The sequence below is a fragment of the Galendromus occidentalis genome, unplaced genomic scaffold (assembly GCF_000255335.2).
Source record: "Galendromus occidentalis unplaced genomic scaffold, Mocc_1.1 scf7180000077500, whole genome shotgun sequence".
Lineage (NCBI taxonomy): Eukaryota > Metazoa > Arthropoda > Arachnida > Mesostigmata > Phytoseiidae > Galendromus > Galendromus occidentalis.
Window position 1 is genome coordinate 266,980 of NW_003805488.1, and position 22,512 is coordinate 289,491.

Sequence of the window (22,512 nt, forward strand, 5' to 3'; positions counted from 1 at the left end):
CCGACCCCTCAGAGAGAATGGTGAGCTCTATTGTATATGTACGCGCTGCGGTCTGAACAGTACCTCGGCTCACGCAAGTCTTTCGGCAAAGACGTCGAACTCTCTTCTTTCAGGGATTCTCCGAAAGTATTGGAGTAAACCCGTGGCGTGACATTGTCCCTTAGACGGAGAGCACAATTTTGGAACTGATGAACGCATGGGAAAGTTCTTGGCCACGCAGACCAGGTCTGGCTTCTTTCAATTCATCTCTCTCCTGTTCGGTTATGTCTCCATCTCCTCGTTGGAGCCGATATTCTACACGAGAGCGACACGTACCGCGATCTTTTGTCTTCGCTCTCTCCTTGGAATGTCTGCGACTTTGAGAAGTTTCGAGGTCTCGACTCTGTCATGGAGGAGGAGACTCCTTCAGGAGAATCGTGACAAGACTCCCCCATGCTGAAGTTCTTAAAAGTTGAGCATCGCGTCGGACTCGCTCGGAAAAAACACTGAGTATCCGCTCGCGAAATCCGATTGGAGAAGGCGCTCGAAAGTGTCGCATCCAATCATAGCTGTGTTTCGAGATCGCAGAGCGCGTCGCGGTCGACGATTGAGAGGTGGAGCTTGACTCGACGCCGAAGGAATACGAGAAACTCTCCTGATCCCTCCATCGGTAGCGAATGTTGAGTCAATGCTCGGGATCAGATTCCGACGCATCGCGGCCTGACAACGAGAGAATTTCCTGACTTATGCACCGAGAAACGGACTGGCGGTTCTTCCTCCCATCAGGTGACTCGAATGAATGTCACCAAAGGCTACGTAGATGTTTAAGGACTTGATTTCTGGCACGAGAACAGGAAAAAAATCAATCGGACCATTCGGGAGCTGGGATCGAGATTCTAAGGCATGGGGACAAAGCCTCGGATAGTTCAGAGCCACCGCGACGCACGCGAAGTGGAAAAATCTATAAACCACAGTCAATTACTTTCAAATCTCAAATCTCGTTTACTATGCGGCTAGCGGTCTTTCGTCTGGGCCATTCAACGTGTGATTTATTCACACCTGATGGCATTAGTTACCAAGGTCACAAACTATCCGATCCGAACGCCAAGAAGCACCTAGAGGAGAGTTCACTCGAGCGGGGCATCGCATACGAGCGTTGAAAGGACAGGAAAGACTCGCGGAGCGTGCACGAACATGCGGCGTCACGCAATGCTCCCAAGGCTCGAAGTAAGGGAGCCTCTTTGAATTTGAGACGACACACGGAAAATACGCCCAAGTGATTTTTTCGCAATAATGCAAAAGACCTCACACAAGGGCTCAGAACTTGATATATCTTCACCCTCATCATACATTACGCGGAGAGAAGTTTCGTCCTTTACGGAGCCGCGGAAGAAGCTTTCGACTCCATGCACCTCGAAGCCTGCTTGACCCTCCCGGGCAAGCTTGGCACTTGACTTCGCGGGTAAGGCGTAAGGCCTTTCCATTCCTTAGTTCCCTCCTTAGTTCTCGTTGACATATGTACGATGGTCTCCTGACAGGTATCAGAGTCCTCATCGGAGCCTCAAGTTGGGCTTATCTAGGTATAAATATCTCTCATCCATAACTGATCATCGGATTTGACCGCAGAAATTCTGCGAGCGCTCTTGAATAAGTTCTCCGTATATCCGGGGACACGGAAGCAGATCGCGATGATTCTCCGATACTGGACTGGAGTAAACCGGGCCCGCAGAGTGTCACCCTCCTGGATATATGTGATCTTCATCTTCGAGGGTCTGAACGCGACACACGTTCCCAGCGAAACTGAGGCAGAAATGGGCTCCCCGATTCCCCTCTTCCGAAAAGGAAGGTCGACATTTCGAGCTTCGCTGACAGCACCGAAGACTTCGCACCACCCCTTGCCTATACGATGCTCATGATGAAGGGCAGGGGCTGTCTGTTTCATTCTTTGTTTCATTTTAGCTGCGTCAATGACTGTTCGACTCGGTGATTCGAGCACTAAACTCTTCGATGCGCGCGAGTTTCTCGGCTTGAGGCTCTCAGCTCCGTCCCTAGCCCCCGCTCTCGACACACCAATGGTTGATCGGGTCCACCGGCAACTTCCGACATTTATTCCTCCTTGGCCCGAGCAGCTCGTGTCAGAGTGAAGGGAAAAGAGTTTCTCCCGCTGTGAGGTGTTCATTCTAGACCTCAAGAAAGACGGAATGAAGCGCGTAGCATCGGTGGAGGTATGAACGAAGGCATGCCCAATGATGAGATCTGGAATGTCTCGGTATGGAAGGAGCTTTTTGGCTTCAATCTCGAGCATGGTTCCGGATGGGATTCTCTTTCCTGTCGAGATGTGAACTCGCTCCGAGGGACTCCAACAAACATACAACTATCATAATCACGTTGCAAAAACCGGTTCTGACAGCCGGTGACCATGCAAATAGGAACATACCGGGATTCTGCGCGGCTCGAAGACGGATTGCGGGTTTGTACGAGGGAGTGTTCCTCCGCTCACATAGGTCAGGGTTTCAAAGAAATCAGTAATTCAGAAGTCGCATTGGGAATCCACGGGGAGTCTGCGCGTATGGAAATCTCTAGCTTCCGGCGATCCGATCGGAGAAGGTCGAGCGACATAGTTCCCGTCACGTCTCGCTGTGAAAGCGGTGCGGAAAAATCACAAAACAGGGGAATAATCGAATTTCTTACGGAAGAGTTGCACGGCATTCTCTTATCGCTCCGCTCCAGCGGTCAGCGGGTTCTCCTGCGAAATTCCCAGCTCCCAGATTCCCTTGAGCTCGCAACGATGCATTCCGAGATAGGGACCATCTGTAGTTTAGCTTAGTCACCCTCTACCGTCGCAGTCCGCTCGCTTCCTGGCTCCGAAAGCTAGTGGGTCGATCTGGCCCGGCCTTTTCTAGCGGAGCATGTTCCTTTCCGGAGAGCGCGACGGAACCAATCTCGACGAACGGAGAAACTCCGGGGCTCCGAGACTCCGACCTCGATGATTTCCTAGTCATGACGCGAAATTTCTCTGACATGGAAATGTATCGCGGTGACACGGCGCGTTGAGGATGGGGAAAATTCGCTTTAAGCGTACTCGCACCTCCGCAGTGAGGACGTTGTGTGCGACCTTGGCCTGCAGAGGAGCTGGCGTCCATCGGGAAGCTCAAACTGGAGACGTCAGCCTGAACGATACATCCCGGAAATTCGACGATTCCAAGAAAGACCATTCATGAATGCGATCAGACCGGCAAAGGTGCGGCGGAACGGAGAGTTCCCGAGGAAATTCCCGACCGAGCGAGGCACCTTGTCGAGATACGGCTCGGATTCCAACTTTTCCCCGACCGCCGTTCCCATGTAGAACTTCACTCGACAACGCGTCGAGCGTCGAAAACCATCGGCGCCATTCGCCTTCGGGTTGAGCGAGGAATCCTCTCGATTGCGATCGCGAGCGTGCCTCCGGGGAAATAATCTATGAGTGTGCGATCATTGACGTCGTTTGTCAAACACCCGCCGAATCCCACAAAATGTATGTGTGTCACCTGTAGTCGTCGTCTTCGGTGTCATTGTTTTCCGGGTCGAGCGACGATTTGTCTTCCGAGAGGGTCTTCCTCCGCAGGCACTCGTGAAACGACATTACGTGATTAATCGAGTAACCCTTATCTGCTGAGCCAACCGAAACGAACGAAAGAACCGCGTATTCACCGGGGCGCTTTCGGGCGAAACTTTCGACGTCCATGGAACCGTCATTGTAGCGAAAAAAGTGATACCTCGGACAATTCCTGTATACCGTTGAGGATCCGCTCCCCGAAGAGCTGCCGTATTTCCGACTCCTCCTAATTGGTACGTGGCTTTAATTTAGGCTCTGTGATCACGGGAGCCGACCTCTGGATTGGGCAGCCAGCGCTTTTGGCGCGAAGTAGGACGCTTCGACCAGACTCGGACAGAGCTCGTGTTACCGCGAGGGTCGGCTAGCGGACCTCCGCCCCGAGCAGGAAAATGTCGAATCGAGTCCCGATCCGCCTTGAACACTGGTCAGCCTCTCGTTCGGAGCTCGAAATACTCCAAGCTCTGAGGAATCCGAGAAAAGTCGAAGGTGATGGGCGAAGACGACCCGGAACAAGAACTCGAATCGCGTTCCTGCGATCGTCTGCAAATTCAAAAGTTATTTAGCTTGCCCTTTCCCCTCGCGGAGGAGACAGAAACGAGCTGTATTATTTCCATTCGCCCGCCCAATCTTATGTCGTGCTGCTCGTTGTTGATGGTAGGGAGTTTTTCTTTAAAGAACGGATCGCGTAATGGAGCTTGTGCATGTCAAGCAAGAAGTCAAAGACGAGTGTGTTGAAACCAATGACGGCAGGGAAATTCAGCCCTTCGACCGACATCGAACGATTTTCCAGCCGATAGTGATCGGAAATACCGCCCGACTCTTCGCTAAACCGAATTGCGAAGGCCACACCCACGAATGGATACTCTACGTCAAGCCTTATTTCAAAGGGGTTGACATGGCCAAGTTCATTCGGAAGGTAGGTGATATCCTCTCTCTATGAGAAAGTCATCGATCTATCGATCTGCCGGTTTTCGTGGGAGCGCTGAGAATGGAAAGATTCTGTCACGGAGAGATTCATTGCTCCAGTGTATGTCTCTCCAGGTGATCTTCGTTCTTGAGCCTCATTACCGGAGCGTAACATTGACGAAACCCCCATTTGTCGTGAAGCGTACAGGATGGGGTGAATTCACGGTGCAGATCAAAGTTTACATGACCTTCTCATCCCGAGCCCAAACTCTAAGCCATTGGCTCCGTCTCGTAGAATACGCCGATAAAAACGACGAGACATCAGAGTATCGCTACGTGCCCTCCGTTCGTTACGAAGAATACGATGAGATTGTCATCGAGGACCCCACTGAGGCGCAGCGTCGTGCGATGTTGACGGGAACGACAGAACCGGACCCGGAGTTCGAGCACTTCAAGCTTGAACGGGAGCAGGCACTCTGGAAAATACGGGCTGCCAGGGAGGTTCGTTTATTCTGACCATTCTGTAGACTTGAGTGAAAACTACCCAATTCAATATAAAAGAAGAAGTTGGATTGGAACTCCATGCTAAGAGAGATCCTCTCAAGGCCGCCGGTGAATGTAAGAGGTGCAACCGCCTGCACAAGCTGTACATGGTGTCGAATTTCCATTCCAGAGAATCCGGGCGGACATCGAGGGATTCGAAAAAAGGCTCGAGGCCTCACGCGCCGTCTAACTGCTATAAGCGACGGCTCGGTGACATACCATCGTCCTAATACTTTCCACGAGACACATGTGCGAAAGAAGATGTTCGCAGATTATGTGTATTCTCAGCTTACTCGAAGCAATCCCTACATGGAAGACCACTTGCAGTGGGATTCTCTCCGCATGTGATCACGAGTGACGATTCTCTTCTTAATTATAATTATATATATGTACATGTCCGGAAGTAAAACTGCGGACATTCGCGATTCAGGATAGAGGTGCAACATCATAGGTTGAATCGTACGCCTCGGGTCGGAGGACCGGTAAGCGGCTCGCATCCAATGGAATCGATCTCGAGCAGACTCTCGGTCGAGTTGATTGTGCAGACTGTGCGGAATCAGGAAGGTACCTATGCGAAACGGAACTCTGACACGATCATTAACCGGTATCAGATTGTAAGAAGCGATCGTTTTAATCAAGCAATTCGGCTTAATCGTATAATTAATCAGCGAGGCGTTTGATAATAGCTCCGCGACGCCCGACGTCCTGCATGTCGACTGGCTGCTACGGGAAGTGCCAAAGGAGGGAACTGCTTTCAAGGATGGGAGCGGAACTTTCATCGCGTGTGGCTATCAAATGCTCACTGGAGTTGGATTTCTCCCAAGTGGTCGTGATGAGAGAAAACGCTGGCAATTCACGAGAGCGCCCGATTGTCGACTCTGCTCAGCTGCTCACGCAGCAGCAAAAACCTCCCTTTCCTATTTTCCTTCTCTTGCCCCCGCCGTCATCACCTCATTCCTCTCTCTCTCTCGATGAGACCTACAGGTTGACCTCCGATCGAACCAGAAACTCATTCGGAAATCGGGAACATCGCACCCTCGACGGCCGAACGGTTCCAATCGCTGAGGACCACGAATATCCACCGAATCCACTGAATTCACTCGGAGTGGAGGGAGCGAGCCATGAGCGATGGCTCTGCTACGAGCTGTCCTTCCGAAATTTCGAGTCAGCAGAGACAGCTCCCAGAACACAGATTTGCTAAGAAGTGGATCCAATGAGATATGAGATCCCGAATATCTAGAAGTTTCACGACATTCCGCGAAGTAGGGTCTTGACCTTTCTCTCGGAGAGAACCGCCGCGAGCCTCTGAGATGTGCTTTGACTGGAAACCAGATGTCCTCAGCTCGACGCAAACAGCCTCCTCGGACGCCGACGACCATGTCGGCACCAATATCCGGGAATCTAATCCTCGCCGTGTCAGAACGGAGTCGAGGCGGATCCGAGCTTCGGGATGAAAGCGAGATATCCGGATAGCCTCAACACCTCAACAGAGCTTTCTTCCTCGCCTCTGCTCCTCTTCCCCTCCTTCGATCTCCGGGAGCGCTCCCCACCTCGAAATGCCCCCGAATTCTACTCCGGACGCCAGGGGAGGCTCGAAGTCGACGATTGGACCTGTCAAGAAGAGTTGGCAGGTAGACTCGGTGAAAGTCCTTCCGCTTAGCTGAACGGAGCACTCAGAGGCCTCTTTGAGGCACGTGCGCCGCCTTAGACTGACGTGCATTTGCATCCAGTCAAAACAAACAGGGAGACGCGCCAGAAAAACTAGGGAACGATTTTAGCGAGCCCGGTGTACCTTTGTTGAATTCATGACGGAAAAACGACAAAGTGAGACCCCAGTCGGATTGACTGCATCGGTGGAAGATGCGAAGATGCACGACTTGAAGAGAAAGGTAAGTGGGCTTACAAGTCCGTTCGATTTACCTCATTCGATTCGGAGATGGTTCCCTATCGTCCGCTCCGCCATACTCCGCCGGATTCTGGGACCTCAGGAAGTGAATAAATCTCGCGTTCTGTGCAGAACCCCCATGACGAATCCCTGGGGAGCGTTGATCGAGCGAGTGGATCACAGGGCTTGAGCAGCACGTCAAGCCTTGCAAAGCGTATGAAGAAACTGCGCTGCGGAGTTTGTAAACAGAAAACAGGTTTAGCTTCGTCCTACACTTGCAGGTAGGCCAAAGCGGTTCAGTCGAACGGAAATTCCGTGAAATCGATGACAGTTCAGAAGATCAGTGCAGTCCAAAGAATCACGTTTTCCAGATGTGGGACCAATTTTTGCGCAGGACACCGCTACCCGGAGCTCCACCAGTGTTCGTTTGACTATCGAGAAGCCGGGAAGGACGTCTTACGAAAGATGCACCCTCTCATACGACCCCAGAAGATTGAAAAAATTTGAGCCGATCCGCGGTGATGGAGCAAGTTCTCGAGTCGATCGAACCTGTGCCGTCGCTTGCAGGCCAGTATGTGCTTATGCTAAACAGGCGTATTGATCGATTAGTAGAGGCTGCACTTAGATTGAGATGATATTATATACGATAATGGGATGCAGTATCGGGGAAAAGCCATCAGAATCCACCGGTGCTAGCGCCGCAGTTGTTCGAGACGCGGGCATCAAAGAGAACGATACACGTACAATAAATATGAAAAGTGACATTTTAGAGGGAACGGGGTAAAATGTTTTGATGCGTTGATCTCATCGTAATGGCTGCCATGTCCTCGGATGTTATTTCTATGATTTCCCGAAGTATCCTCCATGAAAGCTGAATAAATGTCGAAACCATTGTTTTTCAAGCTCGCAATCTCCGTCCGGCGGTTTCCATCTGCCGGAGCCTCACCGAACAAGAATTGGATTCCGTTTGAATGAATTCCCTATTATTATCCGCCGCACCTAACAAGAAACATTAAAGGAATTGGGGGAGCTCCTCGGGGGGCAGGAAGCTTCGAAGCAGAGGCTCCCTTGTCGGAGAGATTGAATTGGAGACGACCGGACATCGATTGAATCATTCGCGGCTGAACCTAATGTGATATCCCGGAATTCATTGGCAGCTGCGGAATCGACCTTATCACTGCGTGTCCTCGCCGGGAACGTCTTCCTTCTCCGCTGATCGTTCTGACGCTCACGCCACCGATGATAAACAACAGACGCTCTGACCCGCGGATATTGGACATCGCTCCGACACCGAGTCAAGTGCGACAACTCACGATTCTCGAGCTCGGGTAGCCACCCTCTTCCGGCGATCCTCTGGTGAATGCAAACACTGCTTCTGATTGTCGGGCAATCATTCCCCGCACTCGCAGATGCTCTTCTATCCAGCGCGAGTCGACTCGAGTAGTCAGAGTAGGAGTAGGTACGTTGGATGATGACCAGGACCGCGTAACGTAGATGTGTATGTGCCTCATCGATGTACATCCTCTTATCAGTGCCCCAGTATTGCGAATCGATTCTCCCAGCGAAACATCAAGATTCAAGACTGATGAGATCTGTGTATGATCTCTTGATTATTATTATCGATCCCTTCATCACCATGATCTGTTCTTTATCCGGTTATCCCCGGGAACGTCCCGGAGTCCCGTATGCGATTCGCTGCACAACGAATTATCCTATTGACGCTGCCCAAAGCGGAATCCTTCCCTGACGCGTCTCGTGTATTTCAATCTCACCAGGGCTCCTCCGGAGACAAGCTGTGCTTGACGGACGAGCGAGCTATAACTTAGAATTTCTTCTCCTGTTTTTTTCTGTGCCCAATCCCTCTCTCCTGATAGTGGCCCACAATTAGCATTTTATTAGAGCCCGTGCCACTCCTGCTCAGATGAATGGGTAGTCCAGTTATAATAATTCGCACCCTATGTAGACCGTCGCTTCTGGAGCTCCGAACACCTGCAGCGCTGCGTCGTCGTCTTTTGTGGAATTCGGATTTGCATAAGGAGACTCGAGTCAGGCTTCTTGCAGACACTGATTATATGGACACCTGCTCCGGATGAGCACACAATACTCAATGAAGCACGCTGAATCAAGCTCTCTTATCAGTTTGAAGCGATCCCTATGAGTCTCAGATGCGAATGTCAATGGAGCTATTCGAGTCAGATTGGGGGAGCGAGAGAATTTCCCAAGCACGGACATCTAAAAAGAGAAGCGGAAAAGCTCGGCTCGAAACGATCACTTTCGGGAGCCAATGAAGATGATTTGAGCTCTGACTCAAGTCCCCTTCCCGCCCATCAAGTACCTCCGGGTGATCAGGTGAGCAGGCTGGGTTTCTGAGTGATCATCTCTGTGGATAATGGAGCTCGATACATCATGCTGCTTGGAACGATGGAGGAGCTTTTGCGGGGCTTGTTGAACTGAAGAGCTCCTCCAATCGGGATTGGACCGGGCTCTCATGAAAACTCAGCGACACGTGCGTTCGGCGCTCCGGAATCCGTCCCACGGGATACATGCCCGAAGGCGTACGGAACCGTGAACTCGAGTTCGAATTTGTTTCCCGGTCTCGTCACAGCGAATATTGTCTCACAAATATTTCTCCACGATCAGTTCAGGAACGAGTCCGACACTCGAACGCGCGCTATTGTTTGGAAGCCTGCGCCGGATGAAAGAGGATTTCGATTGAAATAATGTGTCGAGGAGCCTCCGGCCCTACGTAATGAATCTTGCTTTCTCGGAAGAATCCACGGAGTTATGATACACTCTGGGAAACACGGAGCACCTATCCGTACTCGAGGGAAATCAATTCGTTAAGTCACGAGCCGAAAAGCTTGTAATGGCTCATTTTGCGGGAACACGTCTCAGAATGAGATATCAGACCGTTGAGGGGTCCGAGATCGGGGCAAGCTTGTCCCGCCGATCCGGAATGATAGGAGCGATTCTTTAACCCTTCCTTCGATTGAGGAAAGGGCTCGGAGAGATCGTTCTCACGTGTTGTCGAACATGAGTCTCCGTTTGAGAGCCTCGCTGTCAGAACGGAAATGCGATAGAATCGACGTCCGAGTAGTTTTGAGGGAGAATATTCCGAGTGGGTTTTCGCAGAGCTCGGGAGCCCTCCTTCCTTCGGAAAAGCAGCTCGCTAGCTCCGTCGCGTCGCTCCGCCCGCCATGCGCTATGCGCTGAAGACTCGCTCTCCTTTGCACAACGGCCAGAATCGATGGCAGCGAGAAATTCAGAAAGATTTTCGAAAAAAAAACTTTAGCTGCCGCGCCAGCTAGTGGTGGGTGGTCTATTGTGAACGTGACGGAAAGTCCGCGAGTATCCTTTCAGACAGGGGGATAAGTCTTTCCTCACTCTCAGAGAACCACGGTGAGCTCTCTCCCCTTCGAGACCATTCAGATCTTCAGGCGCTCTGCGTCGGCCAGGTGAGGGGGACCTCTTTCTCGGAACTTGCTACTTGTGAAAATACGCGCATGAGGAGGACTTTGATCCATGACCTAGGCGGATCCCTCACGTTGTATATCGGGAACCCATTCCTATCGAGCTGAGAATAGGTTGATGAATATATTTTCTTCGGAAGCTCCATCATTCTCCAAGATCGATGGCGGCAAGACGACATACAGCCTGGAGCCTCCCTCAGAAAAAAGTCATGCGTCCCAGAGGAGCGCACACAATTTCCCTCACCGGAGCTCCATGTCTGGAGACCCACGAGTCTTCTTATAAGGTTGCCGCTAAATATAAATCGACATTCAGCTTCTGCTGCGCTCAAAGACGTATGTTCGAGGAGGAAGCCGCGACCTTGGAGGAGATATGACGAGGTCGTTCGGCTTCAATTTAGCCGCCCGCCGGCTTCTCTACCGCCTGTTCGCTTGCTTGCCTGGTTTCTTGCTGCTTGACTGACCGGGTGGTCGCATTGCCGGCAGCCGGGTGCCCGGTGGCCGGATGACCCGGAAGCCAATGCCACCTGAGCTTCCTGTTCCAGGCATTTCCGGTTGCCTGGCTTGCCATCCGGCTTGCTGCGCCAGTGAGAGCGCCATTAGGCAATGTGTAGGTATGAGGAGTACGCCGGCGACGGCATCGTCATTACGAAGCAACAGTGCTCCTTCCACAGCTTTCCTCGGAACAAGCATGACTGCCAGCTGGTCATTTGAGACATCATCGTTGTCGTCGCCTTCTTCTATTACCGCGGGGGCCGCTGTCAATAAAGCAATACAACTGATTGCGGCGGCCGTCCCGCCTCCATCTCACCGTGTCGTCGTCGTCAGCGGCCTCTCTCACACATCTCATCATCCAACTGATCATACGTTTCTCTCACAATCCTGGGGTCTACAGCGTCATAAAGACTATCTTCTCGCCCGATTCCGGGAGATGGGGAAGGTAGGCGTCACGCTTCTCCTCTGCCTACGGAATCTGCGGAAAAACACACGGAGGGAGTGCAGGAAACGCCGTGGTCCGACGACACGGGAAACGAGGACCGAGAGGGACACGCATATCGGTTTATGGTTTACTGCATGCGCTAATCTGCGCTCTTGGCACGTTTTCGTTTTGGAAGAGCTCATAAATGAGTTTCAATTTGTTGTCAGGGCAGCCACCGAGAGATTCCCGCCGAAATTCAGCTGCGGTACGCTCAGTAGATTCTTATCGGACTTATTTCGGTGAATTATTGGCCACCTCAAACGAGCGGAGAGAGGCAGAGAGACGCGAAGCCCAGGTCCGGTCTATGGGTCAAGCGGCAGCAGTTGATCTGAGGGCGCGATAGCGTAGATGTGTGTTTAAGTGTAAACACGTTTGCCATAACTCATCAATGTAAGATGCTAATAATCTTCTTTGATGCACCGCGATGCTGCCCACACGCCGGCCTGTCGGAATGCAGGAAGCGAGAACGCCGGAGGGAGGGATTCCCAGCGAGCGCCGTGCATCAATCATCCCAACGAACTCATGTGCTTGTAAGAGCGAACGCTTGAACCCTAAAAAGTTCACTCATCGGCGTGTAGAGCTCCGTGGGGGGGGAAGTGTTTATTTATGATGATTTACTTTCTCGCGGCCGGTCCGGAGCGACCTCGCCTGGCGGAAGCAGGGGCGGGAGATAAAATTGGAAATCGAAAGATCCTCTCAGGTTGATGATTGAGAATTGAGAACATTTCGCGACGCCTAAATACTGACGGCTCGATAAAGATTAACAATTACGATTGGATACACAATATTCGCGGGACTTGGATAATTTGATTGGCTCGGGCGATGCCGGAGCTGAGTAGCGGGCGATAGTCGGGGCCCAAGTCTGCAGCCAGGAGTTTTTCTGCGTTCTGCGCCCTCTCCGAGCAATATGCAAGTTCGCTGTCTCCAGGCAACACTTTCGCGGGAGCGCGAGCGTAGCATCCGAGCCAAGCGATCACGGGGCGAGCTCAAGGGTGTCATGTGTCGTTTCTTCGAAGGTAGATGTTCAAAGCCTCCTAGAACAACACAGACCTTCTCCCCACGAGACGGAACGAGCTCGCTGCCTCCAACGCTCAACTAATAGAGCCGAAACAAGATGTTCAGCAGGACTTTACGTCATCAGTCGCACAAGGACCGGAGGAGAGCTCCTTGCGGGAAATAATGCGTCTGTGGGTTTTTCCAAGGACTGACGCACGTTCCGCGACCGAGATTCTCCCTTTACGGGTTCTATTTTGCGGTCGGCGTGCTCTGCTGTAGACGACCCTGCTTATCTGAACAATGCAGGGCGCAGACTTCGTGAAGCGAAGCCAATCGATTCCGTGACTCAACAAGATCCACTCAGCGGATTTTATTCTTGCTCGGTGTGTGCCGACCTCAAGTAAGAGCGAAACTCTCTGCTCTAACTGAGCCCCTGACGTAAATGAATTTACGCATATTACAAGCTGGTCGGGGTCTGCCCCGAGGCCTCGGACGAACGAGCCGGATACCAGCCTGCGTATGTACGGTCACACTCGTTCACATACATACTACACGCCGAATCGGCAAACTCTATGGACCGTGAAATCTCGCCACTACTTTCCCGAGAGTCTTCCTATCAGAACGGCGTCGATTACGACCACCGCTTAAACACTGGGATGGGGCATCTGGCCTCGGATTCCGACTCAACGATTTTTCTTCAGTCCCCGGAATGGTCTGCCATCTGAATCCTGCGTCGGATCCGATCGCAGCTGAATGTCGGAGCGCTCCGGAGCCCCGGGATCCTCGACAGGATTCGTTCGGTCCCGACTGCCCGCACAGTCAGTCCGAGGTTTCGGCGGACGATTTAGCGGAGCGGGTGAATTTTGTTCTTGTCGTTCGTCCCGCCGAAGGTGCATTCCATTCCATTCATGTTGCCACTGAGACATCGTTGGAAGACACTTTGTATCTGAAACGCTGGGAGAAATAGAGTTGAGCATGTCAAGGGCTACAATCTACCTCAGGATGCGGAGCATTCTTTTCTCCCGCTGTGCGCGAGTCAAAAAAGGCAACCGCGCTTAGGTTTGGGCTCATGCAGTGGGATAGGCGCGGGTTTCGGCTCTGTGGTCGTAATGCACTTTTTTGACGCTCTCCGCGTCGGCTCTGCGATTGCGTCGGGGCATTTTTGTACCTGCGGCGGATTTAAACGTGCGGTGAAGCATTTTTTCCGACCGTCACCGACGGAAACATAAATGCGAGAAACTATTTCGCGGTTTGGATTCGTCGGACTCGCGGCCTTGGAGAACCATTCCAAGGCTCGTCATTCTACATTTTCTGTTGTGAGGAATCTCGATTTCACTCGTGAACGCGTGATGATGATTCTCCTCGTCGAGAGAATCCCGAGTCGCCCTTCGAGGACTTAGTTTGCTGGATCCAATTGAAGTTGTCTGAAACAACGCCCCCTCAATTACCCCGAAAGGACTCGTACGAATGTTCGCGGACTTGATGGAGTTTTTTTCCCGGAGACGAGTTTCTGCGACTGGCTTGAATTCCATGCCACTCCGATCGCTGCTCTGTCAACTCCCCGAAAGACTCGCTCCTCATCGCCGGAAAGTTTGGTCTGAACAATCTGAACAACGACACGCGGATTCGTCCGCCGAGAACACTATCTGAGACCTCAATGACGGGCGACTGTCGTAAAACAAATCGAGATGGAGAATGTGAAGTATCGTTGGAGCAGCGGACGGAGCTCACAGGACGGGCTGAAGCACACTCGTCGACGGAAAACCTCGTCAGAGAATCAGTGCTGCCCTTGCCACCCGATCTTGCCTGGAGTGAGAAGCGAATCGATTCCAATCGCCTCAACCCAATTTAGCATCGTTCAATGAGCGTGATCGAATCAGAGGGGGTTCCTCAGCACGGAACGGTAACTTCACGCAAATTCCACGTTACTGCTTGACGAGCATATGTGGTCAGATGTGACCCATGCTCGATGCGGAGACTAACAAAAACAGCTCCCAACAAACGACAGATTCGGTGCGTGTACCAGTGGCAACCCGTATTCTGATCGCTTCGACGTCTGATAGAGGAACCTTCGAAAACCTTATTCGCGAAGGTCGCAGGGGTCCGGGATCGGATTTCGATTCCCGGAACTTGACCTACACAAACTACCGACAGATCACTATGAACGTTAGAAGCAATTTGCAAATTGCGTGTTCATTTTTATAAGTCGCAGAACGAGTAAGAAAGCGAGAGAGCTGGGAGGGAATTCCGCTGGAGGACGTCGAGACTACGACAAGGCTCGGGGCTTTGCAGGAGGTTTTAAATTATGATGGAGCCTTGAAATACTCCTCGCTGAGAGCGTGGGAATGGCCGTATCTCTTCCTACGATGTCGACATGGATATCACTGCGGAGACGACCGTCGATGTGCCTCCTTCTACACTCATTCTCATCGGGGGATTTTCGTTGAAAGGTCAGGCTCCCCTCCGGGAAAGTATCTCCGTGATGCGATGGGAGTTCGGAGTACCGAAAAAGAGTGTGAGCATCTCTTTTCATGGAAACCGAGGCGACCTCTCTGCAAATCAGAGCCAGCCTCCGAGAATGAGATCCTCAAGAACGATGTCCCACATCCGGAAATCCGGCAGCGATTGGAATCGATCGGACATCGTCTTTCCACCTGCCATGTTCCAGACGTTGATTCGAGCAGCTCTTGCTCCTTCTGCCCCGAAAATCCCGGTTTGTCAATGACTCAGAGTTCGGCGAGGCATTCGGGAGGATCGATCGAGAACATGAACAGATGACCCGGCGGTACGACACTCCGGGTTAGAGCTCCTCTGACAGATTCTTCGTGAAATATCCATTCCGAAACATTCTCTATATTTTTCAAGCAGATGAACTATGCTCCAAGCTTCTGGACCGCTCAAACATATTTACTTCCACAATCATGAATCTGATTGCAGAAAGGGAAGGAAAGCTTGCTTGGCCTAAAGACATTCGATCCGGTTCAACTGACTGACTCCCATCCAGGGCACGACCGAACGTTGAATGAGTACTCTGGCGCGTTCCTACAAAACATGCGAGAGGATTAGGAGTCGACGCGAAAGACGTAGGAATGTGTGGGAAGCACAGGACGAGACAGCGGGAGGGAAAAAATCAGGAAGACTTGCGCAAGACGACCCGTCGGAAAAAATACAGCGAGAGAAGAAGGGGGTCCAGATTTCTCGGGTGGGGGAAAACTAAGCTTGATGACGGCCAGGCTTTTTCTCCATGACTACGACTACGACGATACAACAAATTAAAATCTCATTTGGACCCCAAAGTCATTCTCTGTCTCCTTCCGCGACTTTTCTTCTGCGCTCTGCGTGTTTTCACTCCAATCATAATTTTACTTCGTATTCGTCCGCCACATGTAAGTGTCCCCGATCTCCGACTGTTCCGGGACGTGTGTGAAGGATCATCAGACCTGAGAATTCTAGCAAGCTGGGAAGGTTTTTGGGAAAATTCTCGAGAGCTCGTCGGTTTCGGCTCCTGGCCTTTGTGAAACATTGTTGCAACGCCACCTGGCGATTTCAAGGCCGGTGCTCGCGAGATACCTAGAAACTTCGTATATCCGTTTGAGTGGACGGAGAAGTTCGCGTCGAGGAGTTCCTAGCGTGGCCCGCAATCTCCGAGCATAATAATCGGAGTGAAGTAGGGGAACGAGACGTCAGAATGGAGTATTTTCATTAAACGGAGCATCTCGGTCGGACACTCATTATATTCAATGAGTTGGTTGGAGAATCAGAGCCTCTTTTCAGTCCCTTCCCAGCCGCGAGCATTCCCTCCCCCATCCATATGGCCTCGTCTAAATGGGGGAGAACTTCCAGCAGCCTACAACAAATGGTCCCGAGATATTTCTCGAGTCAGAGCTCTGCGCTTGATAATAAGATAATTGTGCCCCGATGACGTCGACTCTTCGTTCGCATTCGCACCGAAGAACAGAAAAGCGCGCGTGTCGACGCAGATGCCGCAACTGAGAACTTGCATCGAAGCAAGGATACATGCTTCGATTTTGACGGAATTTAATGATGACAGCTGCTGCGGTAGCGGCAGGGTATATATCAGTAATAGAAATAGAAACTGACTGCCGACTCCCAGCGGTGTTTCTCCGAATGAGGCTCTATGTTGTCCAAGATTAGTCCACTGGGAGCAATCTGGCGCTGTCTGGGGCGAGTTGGGGAGAACTGCGAAAGAAGAAAAGCCTCCACACACCCGAGTCGGGAGTCAGCCGGAGGCAAGTGAGCCAAATACACACGGCATCTTGTAAAGAAGACAGATGCTTTCTTCGGGAGCTGTACCTTCCTTTTTGTCGCACTCGTTACTCCGAGTTTACTGATTTTGAGCCCCTCCCGGAACTTCCGAGGAGACGAGCAACACGTTTCAGTCGGAATCCTTCCTCTGGAAAACCCTCCCCGAGGTGCCCTGATCTGGTCGTCCCCGAGATTTTCGTGCGGAGCATGCTGTCGACTTCCTCAGGCATCGACTCCCGGCACAGGTGAGGGCTGTCGGCTGCAAGCTCGGCTACGATCCGAAGGCGGCTCGAGGAACAACACTAATGACCTCTTGCAGAGGGTAGGACGGCTCGCGTTTTACTTTGTTGAACAATGTCATACGATCTCTATTGTTTGCTCATGCACGGTACTCCGTCGTCGTTTTATTGCAGAGCCGCTGTGGGGAAGACGTTTTGTGGAGGAGCGGCGATCCCTCCCGCAGATTGCCACTCTCGCTTCCCAGGAGAACCATTCGACCAACTCGTCAAGGAGACCCGCTCGGTTGTCTGCTGCCTCGCTCGCTCGGTGAAACTTCCAGGTTCTTCTCAGGGCTTTAGCGTAAAGCTTGTGGATCACTTCGAGGGAAGCAGAGTTTCGCAAACGGGAACCTCAGAGGAGACCGGTCGTCCGAGATGCCGATACGCGCCTATCGGACCCGAACCATTCAAAATTAATTCCTAGGCTTGGACAAACGAAATTCGGGCGCTGGCGAAATGTGTGATTTTCATTTAGACCGACCGATTCCTGCCACCGAGAAATGAATCGGATGGAAAGGAGTGGTCTTCTGCAAGAAGATTTTCTGCAGAGAGAGTAGAGCTCCAAGAATCATCCCGAGGTCTCGCACTCGGGTATTTGACGTTTATATTCGACGTGATGCCGCAGTCCCGCGAGCCCTCTCCTCGCCCAGGCCCGGGTGGGCGGGTCTCATCGTTCAATGACGTGCACCGGTGCGTTAAAGGTGGGGTGGCTCATGGGCAACCACGCGAGCATCGAACTTCACGAACTGGTCGCTCCGAGCACTCACCGAGCCGCATCAGGAGAGGTAGACTTTCCTCCATTTACGACCATTGTTTCCTCCGATAACCCGATCCGGACAGGCGACATTTTCATCCTCAAGAGAGGAGGCGATTTTGGTGGTGTAGGAGTGCGCGGATATTCTCGTCTCGAGACTTTCTTGGGATTGGATACCTCTGTATACCGGAGCATCTGAGCATCATTCATAATGTACTCTGGATAGCTTCATGGATCCTCCCCTGTCTGAATCCGCGGAAGAGCGGAACCCTGGCTTCGTCAATAAGCCACGTTATTCCGCCCATGGTAACCCTCCGCAGAAACGATTTGCGTTCCTCTCACAATCAGTGTTCATCGTTCTGGAAGTCGCAATCACGTTTTTTTCCCCGAAGCGGACTCAGGCGGCAAGTCACGGTTACATTCCGAATATGTGATATTCTCCAGGCGACTTCCGCAGCTCCCATCCCCCTGTCGCAAGTCGGTTATATTTCAGAAACGATTTCCGAGGGTTTCGACCAAGGTGGGACGGCTGGGCGGCCCCGTAAGTCGCCGCTCCGAACTTGAGAGCTTTCCTCACGAGACCCGAAGGCTGCAGAATGGCACCTAGTATTGGTTTCATCAGCTTTCTCCGACGCGTTCCACGGTTTTCACTCAGAGCGAATTCACCATCATATTTTCTTCGAGCGGCGCGGCAGGAAGCTTTCTATACACCAGGGCTTGTTATGCCTCGATGTTAACGGGACTGAGGACGGTGGGAAGAAGCCGGCTCGTTGCGGCCCTAAGTCCACGTAGGACGATGGTTAATTGGAATAACTAGTTCTGAAGACATATGTCCGAATAGCTGGCCGGCAACCAGACTTCATCTCACGTGAACATACGTGGTTACGGCAAACGTACGGAAGTCTGTACGGGGGAACCCCGCTCCCAACCCCTACCATTCCTCGGCTACCAGCCCCTCGAATGCGCTCGTTGGTCGGTGGCCAACGTCCTTCCTTCCGGCCGAGCGAGCGGGCCCCTTCCTGCCCGCCCTTAAAGCGAGTGGCTGACCAGACAAGCAGCCATCCGTCATCGGGAGCAACGGAGAGCACGGGAGCTCCTCATCACTCATCTGGGCCGGCGGGCCGAGTAGTGAGGCATACTACTTGCGGCGCAGAAGTCGGCGAAGTTGAGCTGACTGGCTATCCGTCGGCTCGGGGAAAGCACAACTAGAAATGGCACTCGGACGATATTAGCCGACATGCGGCTCGTTTCACTGAAGCAGATGAGGCTACGGACGCTCAGATTGCTCGTAAAGAACGTTGCGGCGCTGAGATAAGAGATCCGTACCTCACGTTCCCTTACGACGATGTGGCTGCGTGCCCATAGTTCAGGCCGTTTAGAAGGTGGTTCGGGAGCGTCGGAACGCGGGCTCTGCGACCGGGTGAACTCCGCATGAAGGAGAGGAGGAGGAGGAGGAGAGTCATTCCCTTCTCGGATATTGCTCTCCAAGCGACGCCCGCTAATCCTCCCTCGCCGGTGGGCGCTCGTCGTTGTTGTTCGGGCGTATCGCTCTTCAACGTTCTGACAGACGTATCCGTGGTAATTATATTCGACAGAGCATAATTCGGACAGAGGCCTTCCATCCATCACAGCTTCATGCGACGGTGACCGAAAGACAGAATAGAATTTGAAGATGTTTCGGCGTCTGGCGAACTTTCCATGAGCGCGGAGGTCTACCGTCTTTCAGGCTAAATGGAGCTGTCCGATAGGAACGTCGTTAGCAGAGCGGTGTCGACGGCGAACTTTCCCGAACAGTACTGTAATGGCTCTCGTTAGAGGACGTCCGCGCGTTCGTTTGTACAGACGGTCGCATGTATGTTTGCCTAGGCGAGGACTTCGATGTTAATGTCGGTTCCGTGATCGTTATCCGCTTATAGACCTCCGTGTGGCACGAACGCCAAGATGTTTTTCCACAGTACGCGAGCATCCCCGTGCAGACACACGTCCGTGTACCTACGAGCGGGGAGGGCGTGAGCGTTTGAGAACTGAAAACACTGTGATAGCGGATCGATGGGCCGATGCACGCTCGAGTGGGATGGGGTGGCGTAATGCGGGAATTCCGTGATTCTCCAGGCCGGATCACGCAGCGTGAGGCTGTACCTGCGAGGGTTTTCAAGAGAAGGAACAACATACTCAGGAAGGACGCATGTTTCGAGGAAAGTCCCTCAGAGTGCTGTTCTCCCATTGCGTCGCAGAACTCGTCGGGGTCTCCCGAGCAGATACCCGCAGAACACGGGGTTCTCGTTCCGAGATATTCGTTCCGTAGCTCTGCTGAATGATCAAAAGGAGTCGGGACGGAACGCTCGAGGGCCGAGTTATCCAGATCAGGGGGCTGCTTGCGAAACTCCGGAACTCCGATTGTCTCCTCATTGAAGAGCACGAAACCCCGGAATCTGAGGTGAGGCTGGAGCTTTCGCGTGGCCTGTGATCTCCCATGGAACATTCACGCAATTACGTTTCGATCTCCCAGGGCGCGGAATCCACCGGATCGCCAGGTATCTACAGTCCTAGTCATAAGTGTTTTCGGCACGGTCTTCTGCTCACTCCCTGCTGAGGACCGAGTCGGGATCGGAAGGTATCCAGGAGTCTGCGACGGCTCCATCGAATGCGCACTCACCCAAGCTAATTGTTCTGTATACATTATTCAACAGAAGTACCTCCGTTAAGCGTGTCGTATCAGCGGAATCCTCGTTGTGGTTGTCCGTGGGAGCGATCAGCCTGGGGACGGATGCTGGAATCGAGGGCCAGTGAAGCCTCATTAGAATTTCAACAGGGGAACCCAGTAAGTCGTCCTCATACTTGATGCGACCTGTACGGTCGAGAACTTCGGAGATCGGTCGTATAGAGAGGCCGAATATGCGCTCATTTCTCGACCAGCGAGGGAAAGGGAAAACGAATGAATGTCCATATGAATGTCCTAAGGCGGGGTTTCGAGAGAATCCCGAGAACCCACGAAACCGAGCCTGATCTTCTTTTGGTCCAACTCTAGACTTCGAGCCGCAGATGCCCCAACTCTGCAGCAGGATGTCACTGTTGCCAGGTTGAAAGTTTGGGATGAGCTGAGCTCGATTCTTCATTTCGTTCCACAACGATTTTCGGCAGGCATTTTCACTGAACGAGCATTTCCTCGCCGCTGGAAAAGTGTGAATACTGCCTCTATCTCCGCGTATCAGCCCGTTTCATTTCAACGATGTTGGAAGTTGAGCGAATGGCACCTGCCGATGACAAGTCGAGCCGGTAATGAGTACTCAACACTTCTTCCTGTGGTCTCATCTGCGTCTTCTGAATATCGTAAAGATCCGAGGCGTCAGACCGATTGACATCTGAATTCGGTGAGTTCAGGATCGCTCCAAGATCGATACTGTCCTGGGTCCAGATTGAGAGACCGTAAGCGGAAAAGATATCGTACCTAGGATAGCATGTTCCATGCTCATCGGCTAAACCTCCTCGAGGGGCTCAAATATTTGCATCCTGCGATGTATCATACTTGTAGCACCATTGGCGAGCTCGTGAACCGCGCTCCAGGCGGGACTCTACCAGGATGGCTTCCAGCAAGGCTTCAATACCATTCTGGCTCGGACAGGAGTGTGTATTCCCGAAGGGAACTCACTGTCCGCGATGAGAGGACTTTGCGTCCGCGCGGGTCTCATCAGAGCGTCGATGGTCGGAAGAAGAAGGTCGAGAACGCTTGTGCCTCAGAGCGAGGCAGGGGGCGGCAAGAGGTCAGATCGTCAGCAAGCACTTCACCCCCGAATGCGAGAGGGTCTCGAAGCCGAGCTTGGAATTCAGCTCGCGGTATCTGAGAAGACTCCCGGATGAGCTCGATCATTTCCGGAGGTTCGGAAGAGAGATAATCGACCCTCCCGGACAATAAATGATGGGAATCGCCCCTTATTCCCCCGGAGAAGCTGCTGAGCGCAGTCATCCGTTGAGCATCGGTAGCTACTCCCGTTATAACCTGGTAATTCTTTAGCATCATTTTCTCCCATGTTCACGCCTCAATCTATAGGGATTGACCTGGATGATCTTTGGTATTCACCCAAACTCTGCGAATGATGAGAACATACGATACGTTTCTGGGCATTGAGAGAATATCCGGGGTCGTTCCCTCATGAGAGTCGCTCAGACTCCAGACTTTTCGGAATCCGGGTGAAGTCAAGGGCTCTCCCAAGCACCCTCGTCAGATATGAGTTCGCATCCGGGTCGAGAATGACTGATTTTTCCATCGTATTGCCCGATGCGTATTTCATTCATTGGAAATAGGAATCATCTCTGCCTGCCCGGATGCGGATTTTCCCTCTGTGAGATCTCGGAAGGAAGGGAAAACCAGGTCACAAGTGATGAGAGGAGTCAATGCACCGTGTGCCGCAGTCCAGACCTGGCTCCCGAGGAGTAGTGGAGCTTCATCAATTTCCACGCTTGATGCATGCGGAACTTTCTGAGTAAAGCGGTGTGGATGAACGACTCGATCGGAATCTTGGTCGGAAGGTTTCGTACCTTACCTCACCATCGGAAATCGGTCGGGAGCATGACTAAGCGCATCGTGAGCAAGACATCGACCCGATGACGTGTCCGATAAGCGTAGCTGTGACTCATCCGGACCGGGTCCTCCTGATTCGGCATGACGAGTTATTTTAATGCTGACCCCCATGAAGAGTCAGAGGAGTATCAAAATGACCTGGTGCTCCGCAGAAACGGAGCTTTTTTTCACGCTGCTTCCGGCACTGAACGAGGAGCCACAGGAAAATTATTCCTCTCAGCGGCTCTCGTCTGGTATAATCCGGGGTGAAGCACGCCCCCGCAACTGGCGAATGAGTTCTCGCTA

At 52.3% G+C, this 22,512-nt stretch overlaps 2 protein-coding genes across 2 annotated transcripts; both read left to right on the forward strand.

Annotated features, from left to right (window-relative positions):
* Nucleotides 1–4,187: 4,187 nt before the first annotated feature.
* Nucleotides 4,188–5,622, forward strand: LOC100908140 (YEATS domain-containing protein 4). The gene is made up of 3 exons (XM_003746595.2): nt 4,188–4,490; nt 4,616–4,981; nt 5,154–5,622. The coding sequence occupies exons 1-3, from the start codon at nt 4,263–4,265 to the stop codon at nt 5,211–5,213; spliced, it is 654 nt and encodes a 217-aa protein (XP_003746643.1). The 5' UTR covers nt 4,188–4,262; the 3' UTR covers nt 5,214–5,622.
* A 1,150-nt stretch (nt 5,623–6,772) lies between these two features.
* Nucleotides 6,773–7,785, forward strand: LOC100908282 (zinc finger A20 and AN1 domain-containing stress-associated protein 10). Its single transcript, XM_003746596.2, has 3 exons — nt 6,773–6,912; nt 7,041–7,189; nt 7,280–7,785. The coding sequence occupies exons 1-3, from the start codon at nt 6,829–6,831 to the stop codon at nt 7,413–7,415; spliced, it is 369 nt and encodes a 122-aa protein (XP_003746644.1). The 5' UTR covers nt 6,773–6,828; the 3' UTR covers nt 7,416–7,785.
* Nucleotides 7,786–22,512: the final 14,727 nt, after the last annotated feature.

What these genes read in the sequence shown, in the direction of transcription:
- LOC100908140 (XM_003746595.2), top strand. Translation starts at nt 4,263, where the DNA reads ATGGAGCTTGTGCATGTCAAGCAAGAAGTCAAAGACGAGTGTGTTGAA. An exon ending in TGGCCAAGTTCATTCGGAAG is followed by an intron (nt 4,491 to 4,615) that starts GTAGGTGATATC and finishes ATGTCTCTCCAG; the next exon opens with GTGATCTTCGTTCTTGAGCC. An exon ending in AAATACGGGCTGCCAGGGAG is followed by an intron (nt 4,982 to 5,153) that starts GTTCGTTTATTC and finishes TTTCCATTCCAG; the next exon opens with AGAATCCGGGCGGACATCGA.
- LOC100908282 (XM_003746596.2), top strand. Translation starts at nt 6,829, where the DNA reads ATGACGGAAAAACGACAAAGTGAGACCCCAGTCGGATTGACTGCATCG. An exon ending in TGCACGACTTGAAGAGAAAG is followed by an intron (nt 6,913 to 7,040) that starts GTAAGTGGGCTT and finishes CGTTCTGTGCAG; the next exon opens with AACCCCCATGACGAATCCCT. An exon ending in GCTTCGTCCTACACTTGCAG is followed by an intron (nt 7,190 to 7,279) that starts GTAGGCCAAAGC and finishes CACGTTTTCCAG; the next exon opens with ATGTGGGACCAATTTTTGCG.